A 24,339-nucleotide genomic window follows, 5' to 3' on the forward strand; every position below is an offset into this window, starting at 1 on the left:
ATAACTTTTCACTTGTAGGATCATAAGTAGGTAAATATTAACAAACATGAATGCGATAGTTCGACATGTATTAAGGTTGTTATGTTCTGTTTTTCCAAATTATTTATTTTGATTTAATAATTCCTTATGCTTTAAAAAATAATTTTAGTGTTTGATCTGATATTAGCATAATTTAATGAAAATATAAGGTATGAAGAAATTTTATGGATCAAAATTAAAAAATAACGGATGTTTATGTAATTATTATTGAACTAGGTTATAACCCGTGGACACCACGGATGAGAAAGAAAAAAAATATTTTTAATAAAATTATAACGTAATTATTGAGCAATGATAACTTTTGTTTTAATAATTTGTAAATATAAATGTTTTGTCAGTAAGTTCATATTATAAAATGATTGATTGAAACTATGAAAGTATAGTAATTTGCATCCGATGGACAATTTGTAAATATTAAAAGAGAAACATAAACAATCATGTAAATGACAGTTGTTATATGACATTTAAAAACTATTATAATATAAGAAAAATAAATAGACACAAAAAAATTACGAATTAAAATGGTGAATTAATGGTAATTTAATTAATAAAATAATTGATATAAATAATAAAAGTATACATTGTTTTTATAAATTTTTAAAAACTTCTTTATACATAATATCGAACTTCAAGATGGATAAAAATTCTTATACCTGTTAATAGTTAAAGTGATCCAAATAGACAATGGTCATTACAAGTTAATTCCTAGTTTTTTTAACAACACAAGTAATGTGTTGGTTAAAAATGAATAACTTGAGCACCGGATATATGTTGAGAAAATGATGTGGTATATTTTTTTCTTGGATTTTCAATTATCCAAGTATAACTTTCTATTTTATCTTCTCTCTTTAATGTATGTGTCCTTTATATTCTTGTTTGATAAATAATAAAAAATAATAAAGTAATGTATGTGTCCTTTATATTCTTGTTTGATAAATAATAAAAAATAATAAAGTAATGTATGTGTCCTTTATATTCTTGTTTGATAAATAATAAAGTAAAGGTAAAAATAAAATTAATAATTTTAGAGTAAGAGTTAGAGACGATTGGTATCTTTTGTAACTCGAATGATTGAGAAATTGAATAATAATAAAATAGTAAATAAAGGATAGTTCTAAATCATAATGAGTAATCAATTATCTTGAAACAATTAACAATTTACATATTTATGTTATTTGTCTTTAATAAATAATATTTAATATGTTTTGATGATATTTACGTTTAAATAAATTAATTAAAATGTTCATGTATAATGATATAGTATAAATTAGATTGACTTATAGAATTGTCGACCATAATATATAAAATTATTATAAAATGGTATTTTAAAAAATTAATTAAAATGTTATTTGTCTGTGTTGTCTATGAGCCCATTGAAAGCTGCACACATAGCTGAATCCAACACAAGTGGATGCACATGTTTTGTATTTTGAGTTGGGGTTTTGGAAGCTAATATGGTCTTTTTTTTTTTTTGTTTTTTTTTTTAAATTAAAAGTATCATCGTTGAATTTCATGGTCTCTGGTAAGATATATTCAGAGACAATTCACTAAAAGAAAAAGAAAATTATGTTTTAATGCAACGTTGGAATGAAAAGTAGGATTATTATATCCGGTGAAAGTGACATTTTTGTTTAACTTTTTAAAGTTAATTCCCAAACTGCCCTACTATTTTTCCCTTAATAATTCAGATTTAAATTTGGTCGTCCTGTTCTCTTTTGTTTTTGATAAACGTGATGTTTTTCTGTTGGATCATATGATTATACTTCTAATCTAAAACATCTTCTCCATATTAATTTTTTTCATAGGAATTTCATTAAAATGAAATATATATGTTGTGTTTACTTTTCCATTTAAATATTCGTTTTTATCAAAATGTTTGTAGGAATTGGTTGGTGTGTTAATACATGAGAGTGTAAATGATCATTCATGTTGATAAAGTACAAAAAGTCAATTGCCCAGTTGTAGTAATACATATAAGTCTCTTTTTTCGAGTTGTAGTAATATAGTTGTAGCATACAACTTACTTACAACTATTTGCATATTATAGCATCATAGTTCCGTACTTCTATATTACAAAGATTTATTTTACTATTTTTTTCATTCAAGGCATTGTTTTAGTTAAGAAATCATTTTATAAAGTATAGGGCTATAATAGGAAATAATTTTATAAAGAATATGGCTCTAATAGGAAAAACTGAAAATGAAATAATAAAAAGTACTAAAAATTTATATATGACGTCCCTAAGAAATAAGTAGAAATACCAAAACATGAAAAGGTAGTAGGGGTAATATGTTCTTTTTTTAATTTAAAAATGCTAAATGTGTATTAAATGTAATCATAATAACAAAACTACATTACATTTTTGGCCCTTTGAGTAAACAAATGGAAAAAATAAAAAAAACAAATAGCATTTTAGTTGTATTGAATGGTGGAGTTTTGGTAACAACCATGAAAGGACCAAATTGCCCTATTTGCCCTTTGTTCTTTTAATTGTACCAAACCATCCACTATTAGAGTAAAATAATAATTAATACCTAAATGATCCCTTCAAGTTGGGATGAATAACAGTCACATGAAGAAAAATTAAAAAAAATTAAAAGTAGGTTGCTATAAAACGTGCTAAGTAAATTGTTAACAATTGTTGAGTACATATATATAAACATGCAGTAACATATATAAAATTCAACAAAATCAATGTAAATTGACACACACTAACAGATGAACAGAAAAAAAACATACAACATTAAGCTAAGGGACATAAATGGTATTAGTTGTAGAATGCTACTACATGCCAAGTTCATTGTTGTAATGGTTATTAAGTGCAAAAAGTAGCCGAAAAATAGCATAAATTTTTTCCTGTAGCATAAATATTGTATTTTTCTTTTTTGCTCTTCTTCATTCCACTATCATTGAATGCTTAGGTAGGACTTGGGTTTGTGACATTCTGATGTCCATACTATTTCTTTACATACAAGTGAAAATATCTAAGAAACGAAGGAATATACATGAAATCGATGATAGTTTTCTCTGTTCTTGCTACATTATCACTTCCGAAGGCAAACCAGGAAAAATATATCTTCACGTATTCATTTTTTCCCCATTTTTTCACTTATTATGTAAAAAAAAAAATTTATTTTAATTTACATCATTTTGTTATTTTCATTGATGGAAGTTTTGCAGGTAAGAATTGGGTTGTAGAAGACACCCATAATAAAAAAAAAAGGGTTTAAAAATTATGAGTATCAGTACAGGGACTGATCTATATATATCTATAGGTAGATGCTAATAGACTTGGAAGTGGAACTCAAAGATTAGGTTTCCCAAAAGAGTTAGTAGGTTGTTAACAAATATTAGGTTGTTTAGAAAAGGGACATAAACAGAAGTGTAAATGATCATAAACTGACATTATACCTTTTGCTTACCACATAAATAATCAAAGGAAGGTATCAGAAACATAAGGAGAAGAAGAAAAAAAGATCGTACATCACATAAACTACCATCAGTGAACAATTTTTTGTTTTATACTAACCTGATGGATTCAAATGTCTGAATGCAAATGGTAGTTTGCAAAGATGCATAAGAAGTATCGATAGCTCTGAAAATGTCAATAAAGAAAACTAATTTAGGGGATTGATTGCATTCCTATTATGTTGGAGTTATTTTTGGTAAAAGATAATGCGATTGAATTATCAGTAGCTGATATCATATCTTTATTCGTATTATATGTACAACATTCAAACGTAAATATAATGCTTTCAATGATAGAATGTTGGAGTATTAAAACTGATTTGTTGATTAATAGGAGATAAAGATGTCGATGTTTGACTACAAGAAATGGGCGGGAAAAGCAGGCAGCACATAGGTGTAGTAGTGACACGTGGCAAGAAGGTGGAGTAAAATGGTGACATGTGGCGTTTAAGGGAGATTTTTATTAAGCATAGAGATAGAGATTTAAAACTTACTTCATTGTACTTTTGTAACAAAAATATTCATTTTTATACAAAACATCTATATATCCTATGTAATTAAGCAGAATTGTGTTGACTTGTCGCAAAGACCATGCTTATAGGCTATATAGTACGCCTAATTCAACTCTATTTGCAAATAACAACTTGTGACAAATAATATTCCTTTTTTATACAAAACATCTATATCTTATTAAAGCTAATCAAAATTGTGTTGACTTGTCGCAATCTAGTACGTCTAATTAAATTCTATTTGCAACTAACAACCTCTAACCTCTGATAGATCTTTGTTTTTTTGACATGACATTCGATTGAGATGACTCTTCTGTTGGTTTTTGTTATTAGTTTGTATTTGACTGTTTAGTGTCGGCCAATTGGAAATGGTGGACTTTTTTTTTATGAGAACATGATTGTCCTTGATATTTTGTGAGTAGATATAATGGTAAAATATAGAAATCTATTTTTTCACAAAATTATTGGGCTTCTAAATTGATATTATGCATTAATAATAGAAAAAACACTTGAATATAAATTATTTTTTTATTGATTTTACGTTGTGTATGTAATGCTAAGTATTCTTTACTTTCCGCAAATTCACTAAGTCCTTGGATTGGAGCAGGGACGGACGCAAGATTTCACAGTAGGGGTTGCACGATAGTAGAAAAATTTTGAAAATTTTCGAAATTTTTTCCACTGTGGCCAAAAAATGTAAGGGTTGCTGGTGCCACCCTGTAACCCCCCCCCCCCCCCCCCCCCCCCCAGATTGGAGAACCTTTTAAAGCTGCCATTATGCATACTAATCTACCAATATTCAAAATTTAATTCCTTTCAGGCTAAGGTAAGGGACGCGAGAATATTTTCAGGCGGAGAAAGTTTGTTCGCGGCGTGAAATCTTTGCCAGTTGTTCCGTTCGAGCTAGCCTAAAAGCTAAGGAGAGGACTTACATGCACAATACTATGAGTAATTATGTGTAGTAGCGCCCAAAGAGCTCTCTTTTCTGATGTCAATTTAAATGTTCATGTTTTAAATTAACACTTCCTTTAATAATTCTATCTAAACGTCATATAAACATATAAAACTGTAGTATGTCATAGAATTTGTTAAACTATTTACATTACCATGGAAAATTTAAAAGATAACATGGGCTATCCCTTAACATAATTGTAACTAAGGGGTCGTTTGATAGTTGCTAACTGAGTTAGATCTGACTGGGTTAGAAGTTGATTGGGTTAGAAGTTTTGACTGAGTTAACTTCTGACTGAAACTTGTTGTTTGATTTTGCTTCTGACTGACCGTGCAAAATAACTATATTACCCTCAAACAACATTTTTTTATAATAATTCATTTATGATTTACCATTTAATTTATAACATTAAATTTTTATATATACATTACATCTAGGGTAACATTTTTTTATAATAAGCAAAACATTTGTCATGTCTAAGTCATAATTTGAATAGAATATACCAAAGTAAAACAAATACATTCATAAGAGCAAACACCTTCCAAGTTCCAAGTTACATGAATAAAAAATAAAACTAAATGCAATCTCATAACAAACAAAATTAAATGACACAACTGAGTTCTTGCATCTTCACGTTTAACTTGACAAATTATAGATATAGTTTTACCAATTACACATTGTAGAGTTCTATCCTTACAACAAGATCAAACATTATTATCAAAATCACGTGAAGCTCTAGCATACAAACATCAAACTGTTGTAGATGCTACATCTTTCAAATCATTTGGATCCATGTGAAGCTCCTTCAAATTAGTTGTAGGAGCTCCCATCAAAGAAGAATTTTTGTCCTTCTAGAAACTGAGAAATACAAATACCATTTAGAGCAACAAAATCCTTGCAGAACAACAGCAAATAATCACGAGCATAACAAAATAATGGACAGGAAAATCATGTAGAGCAAGATCAAGGCAAGAAAATCACATCAACTACTACTCCTAGAGCATCAAGCTATTCATCAGAACTAACAAGACTATATTGTCTGATAGGATTATAATCAGTTTCTCCACATTACTAGTTGGACCCCCTCAAATCCAACTCATAAGAAATCAATGATCTCTGTTCTTGTAGCTGATTCAACATTAGAACATTAGATAATAATAAACCAATAGTAAAAAATCACAAGCATAATTGAAATATTAAGCAACTTGAAGCATGAAAACGATCCAGAACACTAAAAACATATATGAAACGCCTAAGAACCGATGACAGTGATCACTGATTCGGGATTCAAATGGAGAAAGTTTTTACTTTATGCAACAACTAGGGCTTTAGGGAGAAGAACAATACTAATCAATAATTAGGTCTTTGAACAATCGATTTGGAAATCGCTTTGTAGAGATAAAGAGGGGACTAGACAAGAAACTAACAATGAAGGAGAGAGACGGCAGAGGACGAGGTTGGTGACAGCGGTTGCGACGAGGATGGAGGAAGGTGACGGTGGAGGAGGAGGTCGGTAGTTGAGGAGGAAGCGATGAAGCTTAAGACTTGCATTCGTTCATGACTTTAGCGACAAAGAAGAAGATGCGTTAAGGAGCACACGTGATTTGGGATAAGGGCAACCAAAAGATTTTTCTCGGTCAGCTGTGATTTTTTTGTGGACCGAATCAGCGATTATTTGTGGACCGAGTTAGACATATGGATTGGGTCAGATACAAGTCAAACAGTCTGACTGTATTTGATCGGACCGAGTCAGACAAAAACGTCTGACCGGACTGGGTAAGTATCAAATCAAACTGGCCCTAAATCCAAATTTAGCTAGGTACATACCTAATTAAACTCTCTCTCCTACCTTGTTACATCAACTACCATGACAAGTCCTTCGATAGATTATAACCATTTGAGTATATTAGATATATGAAAAATTTTAATATTGAATTTTGATATCCAAACTAATATTGGAACTTTATGACATTGAGTAGAGTAGAGATATTAAAATTTGCGATACTGAATCTTGACAAATGATATCCAAATTAGTATTGAAACTTTTGGATACTAATTTGAGTATCCAGATTTCCATATACCAAAATTTCAATGTACATATTTTATAAACAATCTAATCACTTAGGGGGTGTTTGGTACAAAGAAATGGAAGGAGAGAAATAGAATTGATTCCATTTCTCTTGTTTGTTTGACACTAAAAATGAGGAAAGTGAGAAAAAAATCGTTTCCCTTTCCACCTATTTGATTCTCTATAAAATAAGGAGAAAAGGTAAGAAAACAAAAATTACCTTCTAGGGAGAATTGAGTAAAAAAGCGGAGAAATGGATACGAAAACAATGTCGCTGCTAGTCTATTACTTTTTTAAATTATGAATAATAGGACGTCAAAAGGTAAAAGGAAATCTAATGGGACACAACTCCAAATTTTTACAACCATGACTCAAAATTTCGACAAACAGTAATTTTTTATATTATTTTGCTAGTTGATTTAATATTTTGACATCAACTTTTTAATATATATATTTTTTTGAAAACGACACATATAAGAAAATCGCATTCACTTTGATAAATTTAAAAAAATCACAAATAAACCATAATGTTATTTACAAATACAAATATACCCACAAGATACTTCATTTGAACTTTGAGTACTGTTAGTTAAAAAAATACAATAACACATAAAAAAAGTTTAATAAAATAAAAAAAGATCATTATGACAAAAGATTGTTGTTTGATAAAGTAAACATGATAAAAAAAAAATCATTTCTCATTCGATAGATTAGTAGAACCAAACAAAAGAATTGATCTTTATATATATTTCTATGGTAATTTCTTTGTGGTACCAAACATGAGAATCAATTCTCTTTCTCCATCTTAATTCCATTTCTCTCCATTTCCATTCTCTGCTTTAGTTCCAATTCTCTGTACCAAAAATGCCCTTACTGGTTTTATGTATTTTGTTTTTCACTCAACACCATATGATGATATTTACTCGTCATTTTAAGGGATTACAAGCCAATAGGTATGAACAAACTTATTTATTTCATACTTGAAACACATATAAAGAAAGATCATTATACATGTACTTCACTCAAATATTCTAATAATTACAAACTAAAATTAGATACTTCAAAATATATAATTCACATTTCCAAATACATCGAGTATCTATATTAAAAAAGACAATATATGAATCCGTTCCCAAAACCGAATACCTGGAATTTTGAACCGAATTCATATATTCTAAACAACTTTTTGTTGATGACAATTTACATTAGAACGGGGGAGGGGAGCGAAAAGACCTTCCATAAACAACATGTGAATACGAATGAGATTGAGAATAATGAAACACGTTCTTGATCTTATGAAATCCATCACTGAATACGCCAAAACCGAACAACAAGCCGATTGTTATTCCCAACACTATCAAGAATGTGCATATCATGCATATTTTCCCCAAGCATAACATCTTCTCAAGATTGATGAATAAAAAAACACAAGCAATAGAAAGATTCAATAGAGAAATCTAACAAAATTCGTTATAACGTGATGTTGATTTTATTTGAAAGAGATACTATAAATGTGGCAATGATGATGAATATGGTGGTAGCAAGAAGAAGACTCTCTTTCATCATTTGAAGCTAGTACGTGTACGGATAGTTTGCATAGTTATAGATTTTGTAATACTTTTCTTTCCTTTTTCCAAGTTTAACTATTGATATTGTCACCTTGGTGGATGTGGTGATCACATTATCGAGTCAACAATGCTTATGACCTTATATTTCCTTGTTTAGGAGGAAATATCGGAAAGAACAGTCAAAACTTTCCTTTTGGTTCTTATATTTTTCTTCGAAAAAAATCGGCAATAGAATCATTTTTAGGGTTACTCCGTTTTTTCCTAAGGGTTCCATATTTCCCATTGCTCTTTGTTCTTTAAACTTGAACGCATTTTCCGTTGCTCTTTGCTCTTTAAACTTGTCAACGCATCGGAAGTCTAATAGTTGAGCAGTGAAATTTCATACAAGAGATCCGAGGTTTAAAAGATTCAAATACTGACACGTCTAAAATACTGTCGGAATTCTGCAATTGATCTCTCACGTGAATCATGGGACGGGTTTTGACGTGGACAAAATGATGTTGTTTACCATTTTTATTCCGGTTCAAAAGACCTTGTAACCACTAATCACTTCGGTTTATCACTTAAATTTTAAAGTAAACTACATAAATGCTCCTTATGGTTTAAAGAAGTCTATGTGTTTGATGCATAACTCTTTCGTTTTCATTTGGAAAGTTCTTGTGGTTTGGATTTGTTTCAATTATAGTTCCTAATCGAGTTTTAAAAAGACTAATATACCCTTATCACAATTCTCTTTCCTTCATTTTTTGCCACACAAAAACCATCATTTTTTTCTCATCAACAGTACAAAATGAAACTGCTTCTTCCTCTAATCAAATACCACGAAAAACAATGGGTCCCCCAAAGAATCTGCTTTCTTTCTTGATTCTTCATGATTCTTGTGATTTATGCCGTGATCAGAAGACTTATGCCGAACGTAATATTGACTATCACAAGCCCCAGTAATGCAATACCGTTGAATCCCCTGCAAACAGAACAAGCAAACGAAAGTGAAAACAGATCCATCATCATTCCTTACAAAATCGTTTATTTAGATGAAATCGTATCTGCATATATCATCAAATCATAGTTAAAAGTACAAAGCAAACAGACATGGGTTTATCAGTAGAATTCACATACCCAATCGGGAGACGTCCCTTAGGATCACCGGAAGAGTAACCCTTGAAATAGAAAAACCGAGTAACTGTGTAAACTAATCCCAAACACGAACATATAACTGGGTGTTTAAACCCTCCCAAAACCATCAAAACAAAGAAGATCGGAAGGGATTCAAGCGAATTCTGATGCCCTCTCTGTAATCAAACAAACAAAACTCAGATTCCTCAAAACCCCTTAAACGAATCGAAGAAAAATGATGTATTTTTCACAAATCAGCAAGCGATCTGTAATTCTGTACAAACCTGAATACAGTTGAAGAGTTTGTAATCCTTGGTATCAGCTTCAGTGGCGTAGAGTGCTGGATATGACACATGATACCTTCATTGAAAAAGTTATTAAATTTCCAATTAGGGAAGTTAGAATCAAAGGGAAAGAGTGTTTGTATGGAAATATTACTTCTTTCGAGCTTTGTTGACTTGAAGCAGCATATACAGGTTGACGAAACAGTAGGTGATAATGGTGAGAATGATATAGCTGTACTCCTTCGGTAAAAGAACAACTATTCCGGCCATCTTTTTGCTCCGATTAAGATATATGACTATTTGAGAACTGGTAAGGATTCTGTTAACGACGTTATCAGCAAGCGTCGTCTTCTGGTTCAGGGTTTTTGTAGTATGCTTTCAGACGAATTACCGAAAAGTCCCTGTAGTATGGAGATGTACTAAACTTTCACCTTTGGTTTCTCGAGTATTACATGTTAACCCTTGCATTCTTTTTGGTTGCAATCCTAAATGTCAAAATTCAAAAACTTTTTGTCGCTTAATAAAACTAGAAATATTTGTTTATACATTTATAAACACAATAATTCGTTGCCATGAAATCGAATATACTAATTCAATAAAATATTATAGTTTTTGACATGTGGTTATTATTTATTAGTGGTATTTATATTATACTTCTAGTGTACAAAAAAACTGTTGTTATGATACAAAAGAAAGGTATTTTGAAAAATTTCAGGATAAAATACTTGTTTAAGTTACACATGCATGAACGATTATAGTTATGTAAGTTATTTCTCTAAATCGATCATTAAACGTTTTCTTATGTTTGGAGATAAATACAACTTTTGATTTTATTTATAACTTAATGAAATTATTACTCTTTTTAAATAACTATATAACCAAAATCTAAATGTTGATTGAAAATTAATGAGAATCTGTCATATTTCAATTAAAAGATGCAAATCTTTTTTCCCAGTCCGCATATTTAACCATATAATAATAAGAGGGTGTTCCGTAAAACTTATTTGAAAAGACTTATGACTTTTTGTTTTATAACGTACTTGGTGAAATAATGAGTTTTTATTAAGTAATGAGTATGTTACTTATCATTTTTTGACTTATTAGATCTTACCAACAACTATAAGTTGTTTTTTACTCAAACCTTTTTTTTGACTTATACCGGTATCAAACCAGTAATAAGTTACAAAGCTCATTTTTTAAGCTTTGTCAAACACCCTCTAAGATTATAACATTTGGTAAAATCTGAATTATGTTCTTAGTTCGTTTTCTCATTTTTCTCGCCCCACCGTAGCATTGGAAGATAAACAGGATAACAAGTTAGAATCTTTTTATTTTCCTTCCTAAAAATAACATTCAGTAATATCAATAGATAAAAAGTCGGTTAAATATAGGGGTTGAAAATGCAATAGATGGAAAAATGAATGGTCGAATTGATTTTGACGTAATGCAATTCTTGGTAATGACCACCACTCATGCATAAATATTATTTCTTCCGCACATGCGACACAATAATATAATCAGTTAAGTCTCCGCCGGCAGAGGCATGTTGGTGCATTGTCAAGATAGTCAGACTTAGAGGTAAATTTGTGAAATAACAAAAAATCGGAGGTGTTTGAAAAAAAATAATCAAGAAAATTGATGTTTTGGAAAATTAGAGGGTAAAAAAGGAACTCCTTTGGATCAAAGGAATAAAAAAGCTATGAGAAAGTGACCTGGCAGTGGTAAATTCGAAAAACACACATAAAAAAAAAAAAGCTTCACCAAAATTGAAAGGATGCTGCGAAAAAATTTATGTTTGAAATCGAAAAAATTATGTTTGAACTCACCAAAATCGAATAAATTGTGTTTGAAATCGTTTGAAAAAATTATGTTTCAAATCGAAAAAACTTACCAAAATCGTTTTTTGGCCATGGCTATACGAAGAACAATTTCTCAGAAACATATGTTTGAAGAGCAATTCCTATTGTTCTTCAAACACATGTCTCTCAGGAATTGTTTTTCGCATAACCATGGCCAAAAAACAATTTTGGTAAGTGTTTCTTGTTAATTTAGCGATGTTTCATCATTTTTTCACATACCATTGATTCAACATAACAAATTAAACTATAAAACTACGTTATAAGAAAAAATTTCAATTTTGTTAAGTTTTTTCTTTTTAATTTTACAAATTTACCCTTACCACCATGCCACGCCACTTCCTCGTAGCTTTTCTAATTCCTCAAAGCTGAAGGATTTCTGCAAAGACCTCTCTGTGGAGCTCATGGTCATTTTCTGAAACATCCATTTTCTTGGTAATTTTTTTCAAACACCCCCGCTTTTTGTGTCATTTCACAAATTTTCCCTTCAAAATATCCAAAAATCAAAAAATCGAACATAAAAATCTAAAACCCTTACTGATTTTTTTAGGTTTACCGAACCAAAATTTTTTACTTTTTCGGTTTTGTTAACCGAACCAGAAATATAGCGTTTAATGTGACCTCATACCCTTAAACATCGTAACAATATATCAAATTGTTAGTATAGTACATTATATATAAAAACAACCAACAATATCAAATTTATTAGGGGTTGCATGATTTTTAAAGGGTTGCATTACTAAAAAAACTCATTTTGCGACGACAGTTTCCATCTCTAAAAGGGTTACATCAACAAATTTATATTAAATTTATACTTATTAGGACTTTATGACAGACCAACAGATTCGTGACGGATTTTCGAAGGATTTGTGATGGATTTATGGCGAATTTTGAAGAGTTAACATTAATTTTTGCATTTCGCAGTAAAATTTAAAGAGTTGTCAATACAACCTCACGACACCAAGCAGGTCCACCGATGCATGTCTGATGTCCCTAACCATACACATGTTTGCTTCCTAAGGTTTTCATTTACTTTTAATGGTGTATGTATTGTAATCTCTATTTCCGTTTGTTCTTCTATCATTGAACTTGAGACAGATTTTAATCATTCTAATATATGATCAATATTGGTTTCTCAATGTGCAAAGTGGGATAAGATAACAGACTTAATTACAAATTTAATCATTCTAATATATGATCAATATTGGTTTCTCAATTTTGCCATGCATTTTATCTTATATGATCCTATCAAGGTTGCCTACCGACTTGTTATGTGTAGGATGTATACTCCTAACTGGAAGACTGTGCAACTGTGTAGTAAATTCACACAAATCTATGTTGTAGTCCTCTTTTTGAACAGATTATATTGATAACATTGAAGGATTCTCATGAGTCGAACAAAATGCAATATTATTAAAGAGTTACATTTTACTGAAAGCTCTTGGAACTATCATTCCAAATGCACTTAAAACTACAGTTTACAACAGCTTAAAGACCAATGCCTCAACTAAAAAGTAAAAACAATAATTTTTTTTCTCATCAACATTACAAAATGAAACTGTTTCTTCCTCTAATCAAATACAACAAAAAACAAAGGGTCCCAAAGAACATTCTTTTCTTCATGATGCTTGTGATTTATGCCTTTAGAAGATTCACCCCAAAAGTGATATTGACTATCACAAGCCCCAATAATGCAAGACCGTTGAATCCTCTGCAAACAGAAGATGAAATCCAAGGTGAATACAGATTACAGATCCATTATCATTCCTTACAAGAAGCTTAATCTATATATCATCGAATTAAAAGTATAAAGCAAAGAGACAAGGGTTTATCACTAGAATTCACATACCCAATCGGGAGACGTCCCTTAGGATCACCGGAGGAGTAACCCTTGAAATAGAAAAACCGAGTAACTGTGTATGCTAATCCCAGATACGAACATATAACTGGGTGTTTAAACCCTCCCAAAACCATCAAAACAAAGAAGATCGGCAGAGATTCGAGCGAATTCTGATGCCCTCTCTGTAATCAAACAAACAAAACTCAGATTCATCAAAATCCCACAAACGAATCGAAGAAAAATGATGTATTTTTCACAAATCAGCAAGCGATCTGTACAAACCTGAATACAGTTGAAGAGTTTGTAATCCTTGGTATCTGCTTCAGTAGCGTAGAGTGCTGGGTATGAAACATTATACCTTCAACAGAAAATTTTGTTAAATTTCAAATTAGGGCAATTAGAATGAAAGTGAAACAGTGTTTGTTTGGAAATATTACTTCTTTCGAGCTCTGCCGACCTGAATCTGCATATACAGATTGAGGAAATAGTAGGCAGTGAGGTTGAGAATGATGTAGCCATACTCTTTCGGCAAAATTTCAACTATTCCGGTCATCTTTTTTCTCCGGCGAAGATCTGAAGATGATTAATTGAAAACTAGGTAGGATTCAACACCTTCGTCTTTAGGTTCAGGGTATTTGTAGCTGGCTTTGAGATGAATTGCTGAAAAGTCCTTGTAGTATCGAGAATTTCTAAACTTTTACCTTTGACTTTGAGGGTATGACACGTTAACCCTTTTCATTCTTTTTTGTTGCAATCTCAAATGTCAAAATCAATATCGCTTAACTAAACTAGCAATTTTGAAAGACTTATATGGATATAAATTTTAAAGAAAAATGTACATAATATATCATAATACCACTACTCCACACTTTCCCAAATAAACATATATCTATTATACATTTATAAAAACAACAATTCGTTTAAAATGAAATTAAATATAATGATTCAATTAAAAATCGTATTCTTCGACATGTGGCTATTAATGGTACCTATGTTATATTTCTCGTGTGCTAAAAATTGTGGTTATGATATAAAAAAAATGTACATCAATAATATCAATAGATAAAAACTCGGTTAATGATAGGGGGTGAAATGCAATACATGGAAAATTGAGTGGTCGAAGAATAGAGTAGTAGCTGGTGTGTGTTGACCTCTTGTTTTGGCTTTCTTCCCAAGTTCTCTCGTCGTTCCCACTATTCCCATTATAAATTGATTACGACGTCATGCAATTCGTGGTAATGACCACGACGCATAAATATTATTTTTTCGAACATGCGGCACGATAAAATAATCAGTTAAATATAAAGTAGAATAAGTTCTGGTATTTGTTTATTAATATTACGGAGACGATAATAAGAGATAATAAAAAGAAATTATCATAATTTTCTAGAAATAGGTAGTACAAAATTAACATTTTGAGAAAATACAAAAATAAGTTTTTATTCTTGAAACTGACCTACTTTGGAACTCATTTATGATTTTCAAACATTCATTTTCTCACAAAAAGGTATGTTTGATTTTTTTTTTTTTGAAATCTATTGTGAGAAAAAGCAAGTTCCAAATTTGTAGTATGTTAAAACACTTGTATATATGAGTAGGATACCCTCATTTGTGAATCACCTCTTTAAGTTTTGTTTTCTCTCTTGTAGTTGTAAGCATTCTTAAGTAATACATGTTCCTTCCCCTTTAGTTCTTTAAGTTGTTCATGTTTCAATTTACTTTCTGTTTTGCTTTGGTTATGCGAGTAGAATGGCCTAAAATGATGAGAAACCCTAAAATTTTCAATAAATCTAATAGGCAAAATCATAAACATGTAGGTGGGAGGATAAATGATGAGAGGAGATAAGATCGATATAGCAAGACCATGAAGCATATCACGAAACGGTATATTTAATGTCATTGGGGATAACTACGGTAAAGTCCCAATATTTTGGCAAAAGTTTTAAAAAAATCCCATTTTTTTAATAAAAAAAAGCCCAGAAAACCGGATAATTCATTCAGTTTAGTCCATTTTGACCTTTTCAGCAGGTCACCCATGCCACATGGCATGACAACTCGGATAATTCATTCGGTTTAGTCTCTTTTGACCTTTTCAGCATGTCACCCATGTCACATGGCATGATAACTGGACAGGTGCTGATGTGGCATGCCACGTCAACGAATTACTCTTTAACATGAAAAAAAACAGTTTTTTTTTAGGAAAATGAGGAAGTGGGATTCAAACCCACAACCTCCCAAACACAAACCAACCACCTTTTAAACGCATAAGTCTTAATTACAACTAGAAAAGATTCTCCGGTGTTGCTGGGGTCAGAAGGTATTGCATTGTAAAGTAAAGTAGCATGTTGGTTGTTTTTTGTCCGTTAATGTGAGGGTAATTTGGTCTTTTCAGGTAGTAGGGACTGAATTTGTCACCATGGGTGAACCATATGGACCATTTATGTAATTTTGGCGGTGGTGGTGGTGGTGGTGATGACAGATGGTGGGTGGGTATTTTGTAATAAATAAAACATTAATTTAAAACTAAAAAGAGAATGTTAAATCTGGTAAACCACAGGGACCAATCGTGTAATTTTGTCTAATAATAATAATAATAATAATAATAATAATAATAATAATAATAATGAGGGACCATTTCTGCCAAAAGATTAAATACTAATAATATGTAATAAAAGGCGAGGGTTATGAAAAATTCAAACCAAAGTGAAAGGATTGTTTGTGAACAAAAGCATAAAGATGAAAGGGTAATGTTGTAAGTTGGAGGACCAAAATTGACAAAAAAAAATTGTCACTGTTAAAATCTTTCATAACTTTTATATATATATATATATATATATATATATATATATATATATATAATAATTATTATAATTATTATTATTATTATCATTATTATTAATATTATTATTTATAAAACGTAAATAATTTTAATATTTCGTAATAATTACAATATTTTATATATAAAAAAATATATAAAATGCACAAAAAAGATATTTAATATACATAAAAATTATGTTTATATATATATATATATATATATATATATATATATATATATATATATATATATATATATATATATATATATATTACGTAAAAAAATATACGTCATATACACATACATGTTTTAGAAGGTTTTTCGTAAAAAAAAATACATAAAAATTATGCATGTGTATAAATATATAAAATGCATAAAAAATATTTAATATAAATAAAAATACGTAAAAATACATATAAATACGTAAAAAAAACTTTATATATTTAACATATTTTTTACGAAATATTAATTTTTTTTACGTTTTATATATAATAATAATATTAATAATAATAATTGTAATTAAGACTTATGCGTTTAAAAGGTTATATTCCAATTTTGAGGAGTAAAAACACAAAATGTCATGTACCCTAGTGGAAGGATGGTTGGTTAGTGTTTGGGAGGTTGTGTTTTTGAATCCCACTTCCTCCTTTTCCTCAAAAAACCTGTTTTTTTCATATTAAAGAGTAATTCGCTGACGTGACCCTACATCAACACCTGTTCAATTGTTATGGCAGGTGGCATGGGTGACCTGTTGAAAAGGTCTAAAGGGACTAAACTGAATGAATTATCCGGTTTTCTGGACTTTTTTTATTAAAAAAAAAAAGATTTTGGGACTTTTTTAAAACTTTTGCCAAAATATTGAGACTTTATTGTTAGTTATCCCAATGTCATTGAGGCAAAACAAAAGAATAATATCTTGGAGCTCTACATGTTATTTCTTAAACTACATATCGGAAAAGCTATTGATTTGGTTATAATCAGGTAAATTGTTTTCTTAAATATCTTTTAGAAGTGTTAATTTTGTGGGAAATCTTCATAAAAGTCCCAATATTTACGGAAAAGTTACACTTTAGTCTGAAGATTTTTTCTTTGAATGAAAAAAATCCCGAAAACCGGCAAAAATTTATAGTTTGACCATTTTTGACGGGTTAAAACTCATACCAAATTAATTTGGGACTATTTCGTAAACTAATCCAAAATATTAGGACTTTTCTGTAAACAAAAAATATTATAACTTTTCTGTAAACAAAAATATTATGACTTTTCTACAAACAGAACATTTATTATTATTATTATTATTATTATTATTATTATTATTATTAAAATATAAATAAGAATACTATTTTTTGAACTTATTTTTATTAATATTGTTACTAATACATATAAATGCATTTAAATGAAAAAAATAATATTAATGACATTGTTTAAGGGTGGAGGTGGAGGAGATGTTGATGTTTTTAGCATTGAAATTATGAATGTTTGCTTGTATATTTTTACTTTGTATATGGTCATTTCACATTTGTTGTTATTGTTTTCAATTCAGAATAATAATACTTAACAATTTAAAAGAAGTTACATATTTGTAATATTCTTTATAAATAGTTTAAGCTAGAAGGATTTCTCACTTTGTATATAAAAATGTTTAAGGTAGAAGGATTACTTTTCATATTCAACAGATCCACTATAAACATCTACATAGGTAGTCAATATCAAAATTCAAAAATATTAATTACAATATCTTGTTTAATAAAAAGCAATAGGACATGTTTTTTAGATTAATACTTTTGAATTTTGATTAATACTTTTGAATTATTCCTATTACTTTTTATTAAACAAAATATTGTTATAAATACTTTTGAATTTTGATATGGGTTACCTACGCAGATGTTTGTAGTGGATTTGTTGGATTTGGAAAGTAATTCTTCTACCTTAAACAATTTTATATACAAAGTGAGAAACCCTACTACCTTAAACTATTAATATGCAACTTCTTTCAAATTGTTACGTATTAATATTATGAATTGAAAACAATAATAATAAATATAAAATGAACATATACAAAGTAAAAATAGACAAGTAGACATTCACGATTTTAATACTAAAAGCATCACCATCTCCTCCACCTTCACCCTTAAACAATGTCATTAATATTATTTTTTTCATTTAATGTATTTATATGTATTAGTAACAATATTAATAATAACAAGTTCAAAAATAATATTCTTATTTATATTTTTAATAACAATAATAATAATAATAATAATAATAATAATAATAATAATAATAATAATAAGGGTTTTGTTTGTAGAAAACTCCTAATATTTTTGTTTACAAAAAAGTCCTAATACTTTTTGTTTGCAAAAAAAATCCAAATATTTTGGATTAGTTTACGAAATAGTCCCAAATTACTTTGGTACCGGTTTCAACCGGTCAAAAAGGGTCAAACTGCAAATTTTTGCCGGTTTTCGGGACTTTTTCGTTCAAAAAAAAATCTTGGGACTAAAGTGTAACTTTTCCGTAAATATTGGGACTTTTCTGAAGATTTCCCTAATTTTATCCTACATTTTAGTGTGATATTATTTGTTTTCATAAAATTTCTAAAATACAACTATTAATTGAGTTCGTAAGGTAGTAAATTAGTGATTGTAAAATTCCACATATTTCTAGAAGGAGTATGATGGATAAGATTGTAAATGCCAATTGTATCTAACCAATATAGATGTTAACATGTAAATGTAAGATCATATGGAACTTTATATTTTGAGAAACATGTGAGATTCTTTAAAGCATGTCAACATCTACATTTCTAAAAGAGTTATTTTAATGATCAACAAACTAATCTCTATTAAACATGTCATGTTGTGTTGCATTGAAAGAGCTTGAACCAACCTTACAAATTAAATATTTGTGGCATATAGTGTCAACCTGTTTATTTTGTGTCAGGTGTTTCTTATCGCAATGTTTGAGTAATTTAGGTTCCTATAATTATGCACAAGAGTTAATTAGGTACAACTAATGTACAACTAGTACCCCCTCCCCCCTTCAAGCTGATTGGTGGGGGGCCAACACGTAACATGCCACGAAAATGTTCAAATAATGGTCATATAAGACTTTTAGTAAATATGTCAATAACCTTAAGCTTGGTTAATACAAACTTTGTGTATAATCGACCGAATGACACAAGCTTGCAGATGAAGTGGCAGTCAATATCATTTTGTTTTGCCTGTTTATGAGAGATAGGATTTTGGCTACTAAGAAATATAGCACTTTTGTTGTCACATAAAAGAGTGGGTCGATCTGGTGGTAGAGCATGGAGTTCCCTTAAAAGATGAGTAAGCCATATGATTCCTATAGCCGTGTTGGCCATTGACTGATACTCCGATTCATAACTTGATCTAGAAATGGTTGGTTGCTTTTATGCACTGCAAGAAACAAGATTACCACCCAAGTAGATGGAGTATCCATATGTGGATCTTCGTGTCTCAATGCCAATTTGCATCAGAGTAACCAACTAACTGAGTAGTGACTGGCTTATCAAAGGTAAGACCATATGAAAATGTGCCCTTGACATAACGAAGAATACACTTTACCAATTGATAATGACATATAGTAGAAGCGTGAAGAAATTGCCTGGCTTGATTCACCGTATCGAAGAGGTTTGGTTTCATGATGGTGAGATATTGTAGAGCTCCTACTAATGATCTATATAAGGTTGGATCATGAAATGGTTCCCCTTGGGAGCTGAATGATTCAATTGTATTGAGAGGTATTCCAATGAGTTTTACGTAAAGTAATTCGGCTCAAGATATAATATTATATGCATATTTTGCTTGACTAAGGAAGAGACCAGTGCTTGTGTAGATGACTTCATGACCCAATAAATAGCTTAGTTTGCCTAAATCTTTCATAGAAAAATCATCATGGAGTTGATTAGTAAACTTTTTAATGAAGGGAGCATCATTACCTATCAAAATGATATCATCAACATAGAAAAGTAAGTAAAGAATAGTCGAGTCTCGTTTAAAAATGAAAAGAGAAGGAGCGACCATACTGCATTGAAACCCCATGTGAATAAGAAACATGCTAAGTCGTTGAAACCAAGATATGGAGCTTGTTTAAGTCCGTAGAGTGCCTTTTTAAGGCGACACACATGAGTTGGAGCAATTGGATCGACCAAACCAGGTGGTTGTTCCATGTACATTGTTTTTGTAAGATTATCGATTAGAAAAACATTTTTTTTACATCAAGTTGATGTAAATGCCAATGATGGATGGTAGCAAGAGCAAGAACAACCTGAATGGTGGAAGATTTAACAACTAGAATAAAGTTGAAAAAGTAGTCCAATCCAAATACTTGGGTAAAGCCCTGAGCAACCAGGCGGGCTTTGTATCGGTCAATGGAGCCATCTGATTTGTATTTGGTATGATAAACCCATTTAGATCCCATAACATTTTAGTCTTTGGGACGTGGAACACGGTCCCAAGTTTTAATTTTTATGTAAGGCAATCATCTCTTCTTTCATAGCCAACACCCACTTTGTTTGTTTAGATATTGTTTTGTATCTTTTTAGGTCTTTGGTGGAAAAAAACATGATGAAGCCTGTATGTAGAAAAAGTGGCAAGATTAGCTATATGTCTCTGTCTAAAAATTCCAGACCTGGACTGAGTGGTCATAGGATGAACTGAAGATGATTAGGAAGCAATATTAGAAGGAAGTGGGACAGTTGTGGTAGTTGAGACCAAAGGAACCATGGGTGGTGTAGAGTTGTTTGGGCCCGTACTACTAAAATTATTGTTAGGGTGTTGTGATGATCCTCTGAGACAAATACGAGCAGGTGTGGAAGGTAGTATGGGCCCGTACTACTGAAAGCGCAGGACCCTTACGCGTATCAAGGAAGTCACAACCCCTAGGGCTTTGTTGGGTGTTGGCTCCCTGTTATGATATGTATGTTATCTGATATCCTCTTGGTTTATCAAGGAAGTCACAACCTATTTGGACCGCTCCCGAGCCTTCGGCATGACTGGTCCGCCTCGCAGGGCCTACAACCTATCCGGACCACTCGCTTGGCCTTTAACATGACTGGACCGCCTCGTAGGGCCTACATCCTATCCAGACCCCCGCGGGTATGTTGGCATTCAGCACAAAGTAGGACCGCCGAGTCCATGAACTTCCAGAACAAAGGCTTAGTGTAGATCGTTGGGTCACTCCCCGGGACCCTCCCTAAAACCTTTCCTCACTCACTAGGTCCTTTAACCCTCAACTGATATGGGACAGAAACCTTGGACTCGCTGAGTTAGTCACATCCACTAACTAAATCTTCGAATTCTGATGTACAACCCTTGATCAAAAGATAGATCTATGCTTCTACAATCGATCTAGCACGTAAAGTTACAACCTTTCCGTGCTTGCATGGGACTTTGAGCTCAAAAGGGCCTAAAACAAGCTCTTACAATGCATGGGGCCTTCTTTGAGTGCAAAAGCCACTCCTTTCTGCCTTGTAACCCCTTTAAGGAACCAGATCCGAAACATCAACCCCAAACCATGCTTGCAATCATGGTTGGTGACCAAAATGGATTAGAAAAAGCCCTAAAACTCCACAAAATGGGATCTATCAAAAGATCAAACAAGGTATAGACTTTATACCTTTTCTAGACTGCAAAAGATGCTCACAGTCGGATCCCTCTAGCCTCCTCTTGATCCCTCAAGCTTTTCCTTCCTTCCTTGAATCACAAAAGCACCAAAATCACTCCATATGCCTTAGATTGCTTCAATAACGGCTAGGGTTTGCTATGGGGGTCTTATGGGAGCAAATGGGACGAAAGAGGCCGAGTTAAGGTGTTTAAATAAGGTGCAAACCCTCGGATTAGGGTTTTTGTCCAGACAGGGCCTACTCGCCGAGTCCGGGACCCGACTCGTCGAGTCCACAGCTTAAACTCCGCGTCTCATCCCGCTTCTACTCAGCGAGTTGGTGCTTCAACTCGCCGAGTCCAAGGCCAAAATGCAAAATATTTAAAAGAAGGGAATACGTACCAAGAACCAGGTGCTACAAATCTCCCCCACTTATCTTAGACTTCGTCCTCGAAGTCTGCTGCTCGATCCTGAAACAGGTCGGGGTAATGCTCCATCATCTCGTCCACCGGTTCCCAAGTCCACTCCGATCCCTTCCGGTGCTGCCATTGCACCTTTACAAGTTCCACTCTTTTGTTCCTCAAATCCTTCGACTTCCGGTCGAGGATTGCCACCGGTCGCTCAATGTAGTTCAGACTGCCATCAACCTGAATGTCCTCCAAGGGTACCACTGTTGAGGCGTCCCCCAGGCACTTTCGCAGCTGAGAAACATGGAAAGTGCTGTGTATCTGACTGAGTTCGGCTGGTAGATCCAGCCTATACGCCGCTTTTCCCGCCCGGGCTACAAACCTAAACGGTCGAATGTACCTGGGGCCCAACTTACCCCGCTTCCTGAATCGGATAACGCCTTTCCATGGCGACACCTTCAGAAGAACCATATCCCCGACCTGGAATTCCAGGTCTGATCGACGCTTATCGACATAGCTTTTCTTCCGACTCTGAGCAGTCTGAAGCTTGCTCCGGACCTGCTGAATCTTCTTTGTCGTCTTGAGTACTACCTCAGTGCTCCCCATCACCCTCTAGCCAACCTCGCCCCAACATATCGGGGTCCTGAACTTCCTCCCATATAGCATCTCGAAGGGAGGACGATCAATGCTCTCATGATAACTATTATTATAGGAGAACTCTGCCAATGGAAGGTAGGTATCCCAGCTACCTCCGAAGTCTAACACGCAAGCTCGCAGCATATCCTCCAGGTTCTGGATGGTCCGCTCGCTCTGACCATCCATCTGCAGGTGAAAGGCGGTGCTAAAATGTAGACGAGTACCCATCTCGTCATGAAACTTCTTCCAAAACCTGGAAGTGAACCGCACATCCCTGTCTGAAATCACCGATACTGGCACCACGTGCCGCGCCACTACCTCCCGGATATAGATGTCGACCAACTTCTTGGCCGAGATGCTGTCCTGAATCGGGATAAAATGGGCGCTCTTGGTCAATCGATCGACGATGACCCAGATCGAATCCACTCCTCGCGTGGTCCTGGGAAGCTTGGTGATAAAATCCTTCGTGATGTCTTCCCATTTCCACAACGGAATATCCAACGGCTGCATCTTGTCATGAGGTCTCTGATGCTCCGCCTTGACCTTCCTGTAGGTCAAGCACCGCTCCACAAACCAAGCCACATCCCGCTTCATGCAGGACCACCAATAATCCAGACAAAGATCCCTATCCATCTTTGTGGCCCCAGGATGAATGGAGAACCGAGATTTGTGCGCCTCCTACATCACCCTCTGGCGCACACCCCCGAGGTACGGCACCCACACCCTACGGTGTAGTGTCAGTAATCCTCAGCTGTCATAGTCGAAGGAGGAAACCTGCCCCACAATCCGCTCGCTCTTTCGATGTTCCTCCTTCATGGCCTCCTGTTGGGCCTCCCGAATCTGCTCCAACAGCGGAGTCACCACTTTCATCCCCAGACAGATATCCCTGATTGGTGCTGCCTTGCGGCTAAGCGTGTCGGCCACCACATTGGTATTCCCGGGATGGTAAAGGATCTCGCAATCGTAATCCTTTACCACGTCCATCCACCGACGCTGCCTCATGTCTAGATTTGGCTGATCCTTGAGGTACCTCAAACTCTTATGGTCAGTGTAGATGGTACAGCGAACCCCATAGAGGTAATGACACCAAATCTTGAGGGCGAACACGACAGCCCCTAGCTCCAAATCATGCGTCGGGTAGTTCACCTC

General features: G+C 32.8%; 2 protein-coding genes across 2 annotated transcripts; both read right to left on the reverse strand.

Annotated features, from left to right (window-relative positions):
- Positions 1-9,339: 9,339 nt before the first annotated feature.
- Positions 9,340-10,335, reverse strand: LOC145090543 (uncharacterized). The gene is made up of 4 exons (XM_079028700.1): positions 10,160-10,335; positions 10,006-10,081; positions 9,725-9,897; positions 9,340-9,569 (listed from the first exon to the last, which is right to left on the reverse strand). The coding sequence occupies exons 1-4, from the start codon at positions 10,273-10,275 to the stop codon at positions 9,491-9,493; spliced, it is 444 nt and encodes a 147-aa protein (XP_078884826.1). The 5' UTR covers positions 10,276-10,335; the 3' UTR covers positions 9,340-9,490.
- A 2,915-nt stretch (positions 10,336-13,250) lies between these two features.
- LOC145087196 (uncharacterized) lies at positions 13,251-14,319 on the reverse strand. Its single transcript, XM_079025107.1, has 4 exons — positions 14,139-14,319; positions 13,984-14,059; positions 13,711-13,883; positions 13,251-13,572 (listed from the first exon to the last, which is right to left on the reverse strand). Exons 1-4 carry the CDS (start codon positions 14,252-14,254, stop codon positions 13,497-13,499), a joined length of 441 nt encoding a protein of 146 aa, XP_078881233.1. The 5' UTR covers positions 14,255-14,319; the 3' UTR covers positions 13,251-13,496.
- Between the last annotated feature and the right edge of the window lie 10,020 nt (positions 14,320-24,339).

Source organism: Lactuca serriola, chromosome 2 (genome assembly GCF_051521515.1).
Source record: "Lactuca serriola cultivar US96UC23 chromosome 2, Lser_US96UC23_V15, whole genome shotgun sequence".
In the NCBI taxonomy this organism is placed as follows: domain Eukaryota; kingdom Viridiplantae; phylum Streptophyta; class Magnoliopsida; order Asterales; family Asteraceae; genus Lactuca; species Lactuca serriola.

Excerpts from the sequence above, each read along its gene's own strand:
- LOC145090543 (XM_079028700.1), bottom strand. The coding sequence starts at position 10,275 with ATGGCCGGAATAGTTGTTCTTTTACCGAAGGAGTACAGCTATATCATT. Across the intron at positions 10,082-10,159 it reads GTCAACAAAGCTCGAAAGAA|GTATCATGTGTCATATCCAG; the intron begins GTAATATTTCCA and ends TTTTCAATGAAG. Across the intron at positions 9,570-9,724 it reads AAGGGACGTCTCCCGATTGG|GGGATTCAACGGTATTGCAT; the intron begins GTATGTGAATTC and ends TTCTGTTTGCAG.
- LOC145087196 (XM_079025107.1), bottom strand. The coding sequence starts at position 14,254 with ATGACCGGAATAGTTGAAATTTTGCCGAAAGAGTATGGCTACATCATT. Across the intron at positions 14,060-14,138 it reads GTCGGCAGAGCTCGAAAGAA|GTATAATGTTTCATACCCAG; the intron begins GTAATATTTCCA and ends TTTCTGTTGAAG. Across the intron at positions 13,884-13,983 it reads AACTCTTCAACTGTATTCAG|AGAGGGCATCAGAATTCGCT; the intron begins GTTTGTACAGAT and ends GTTTGATTACAG.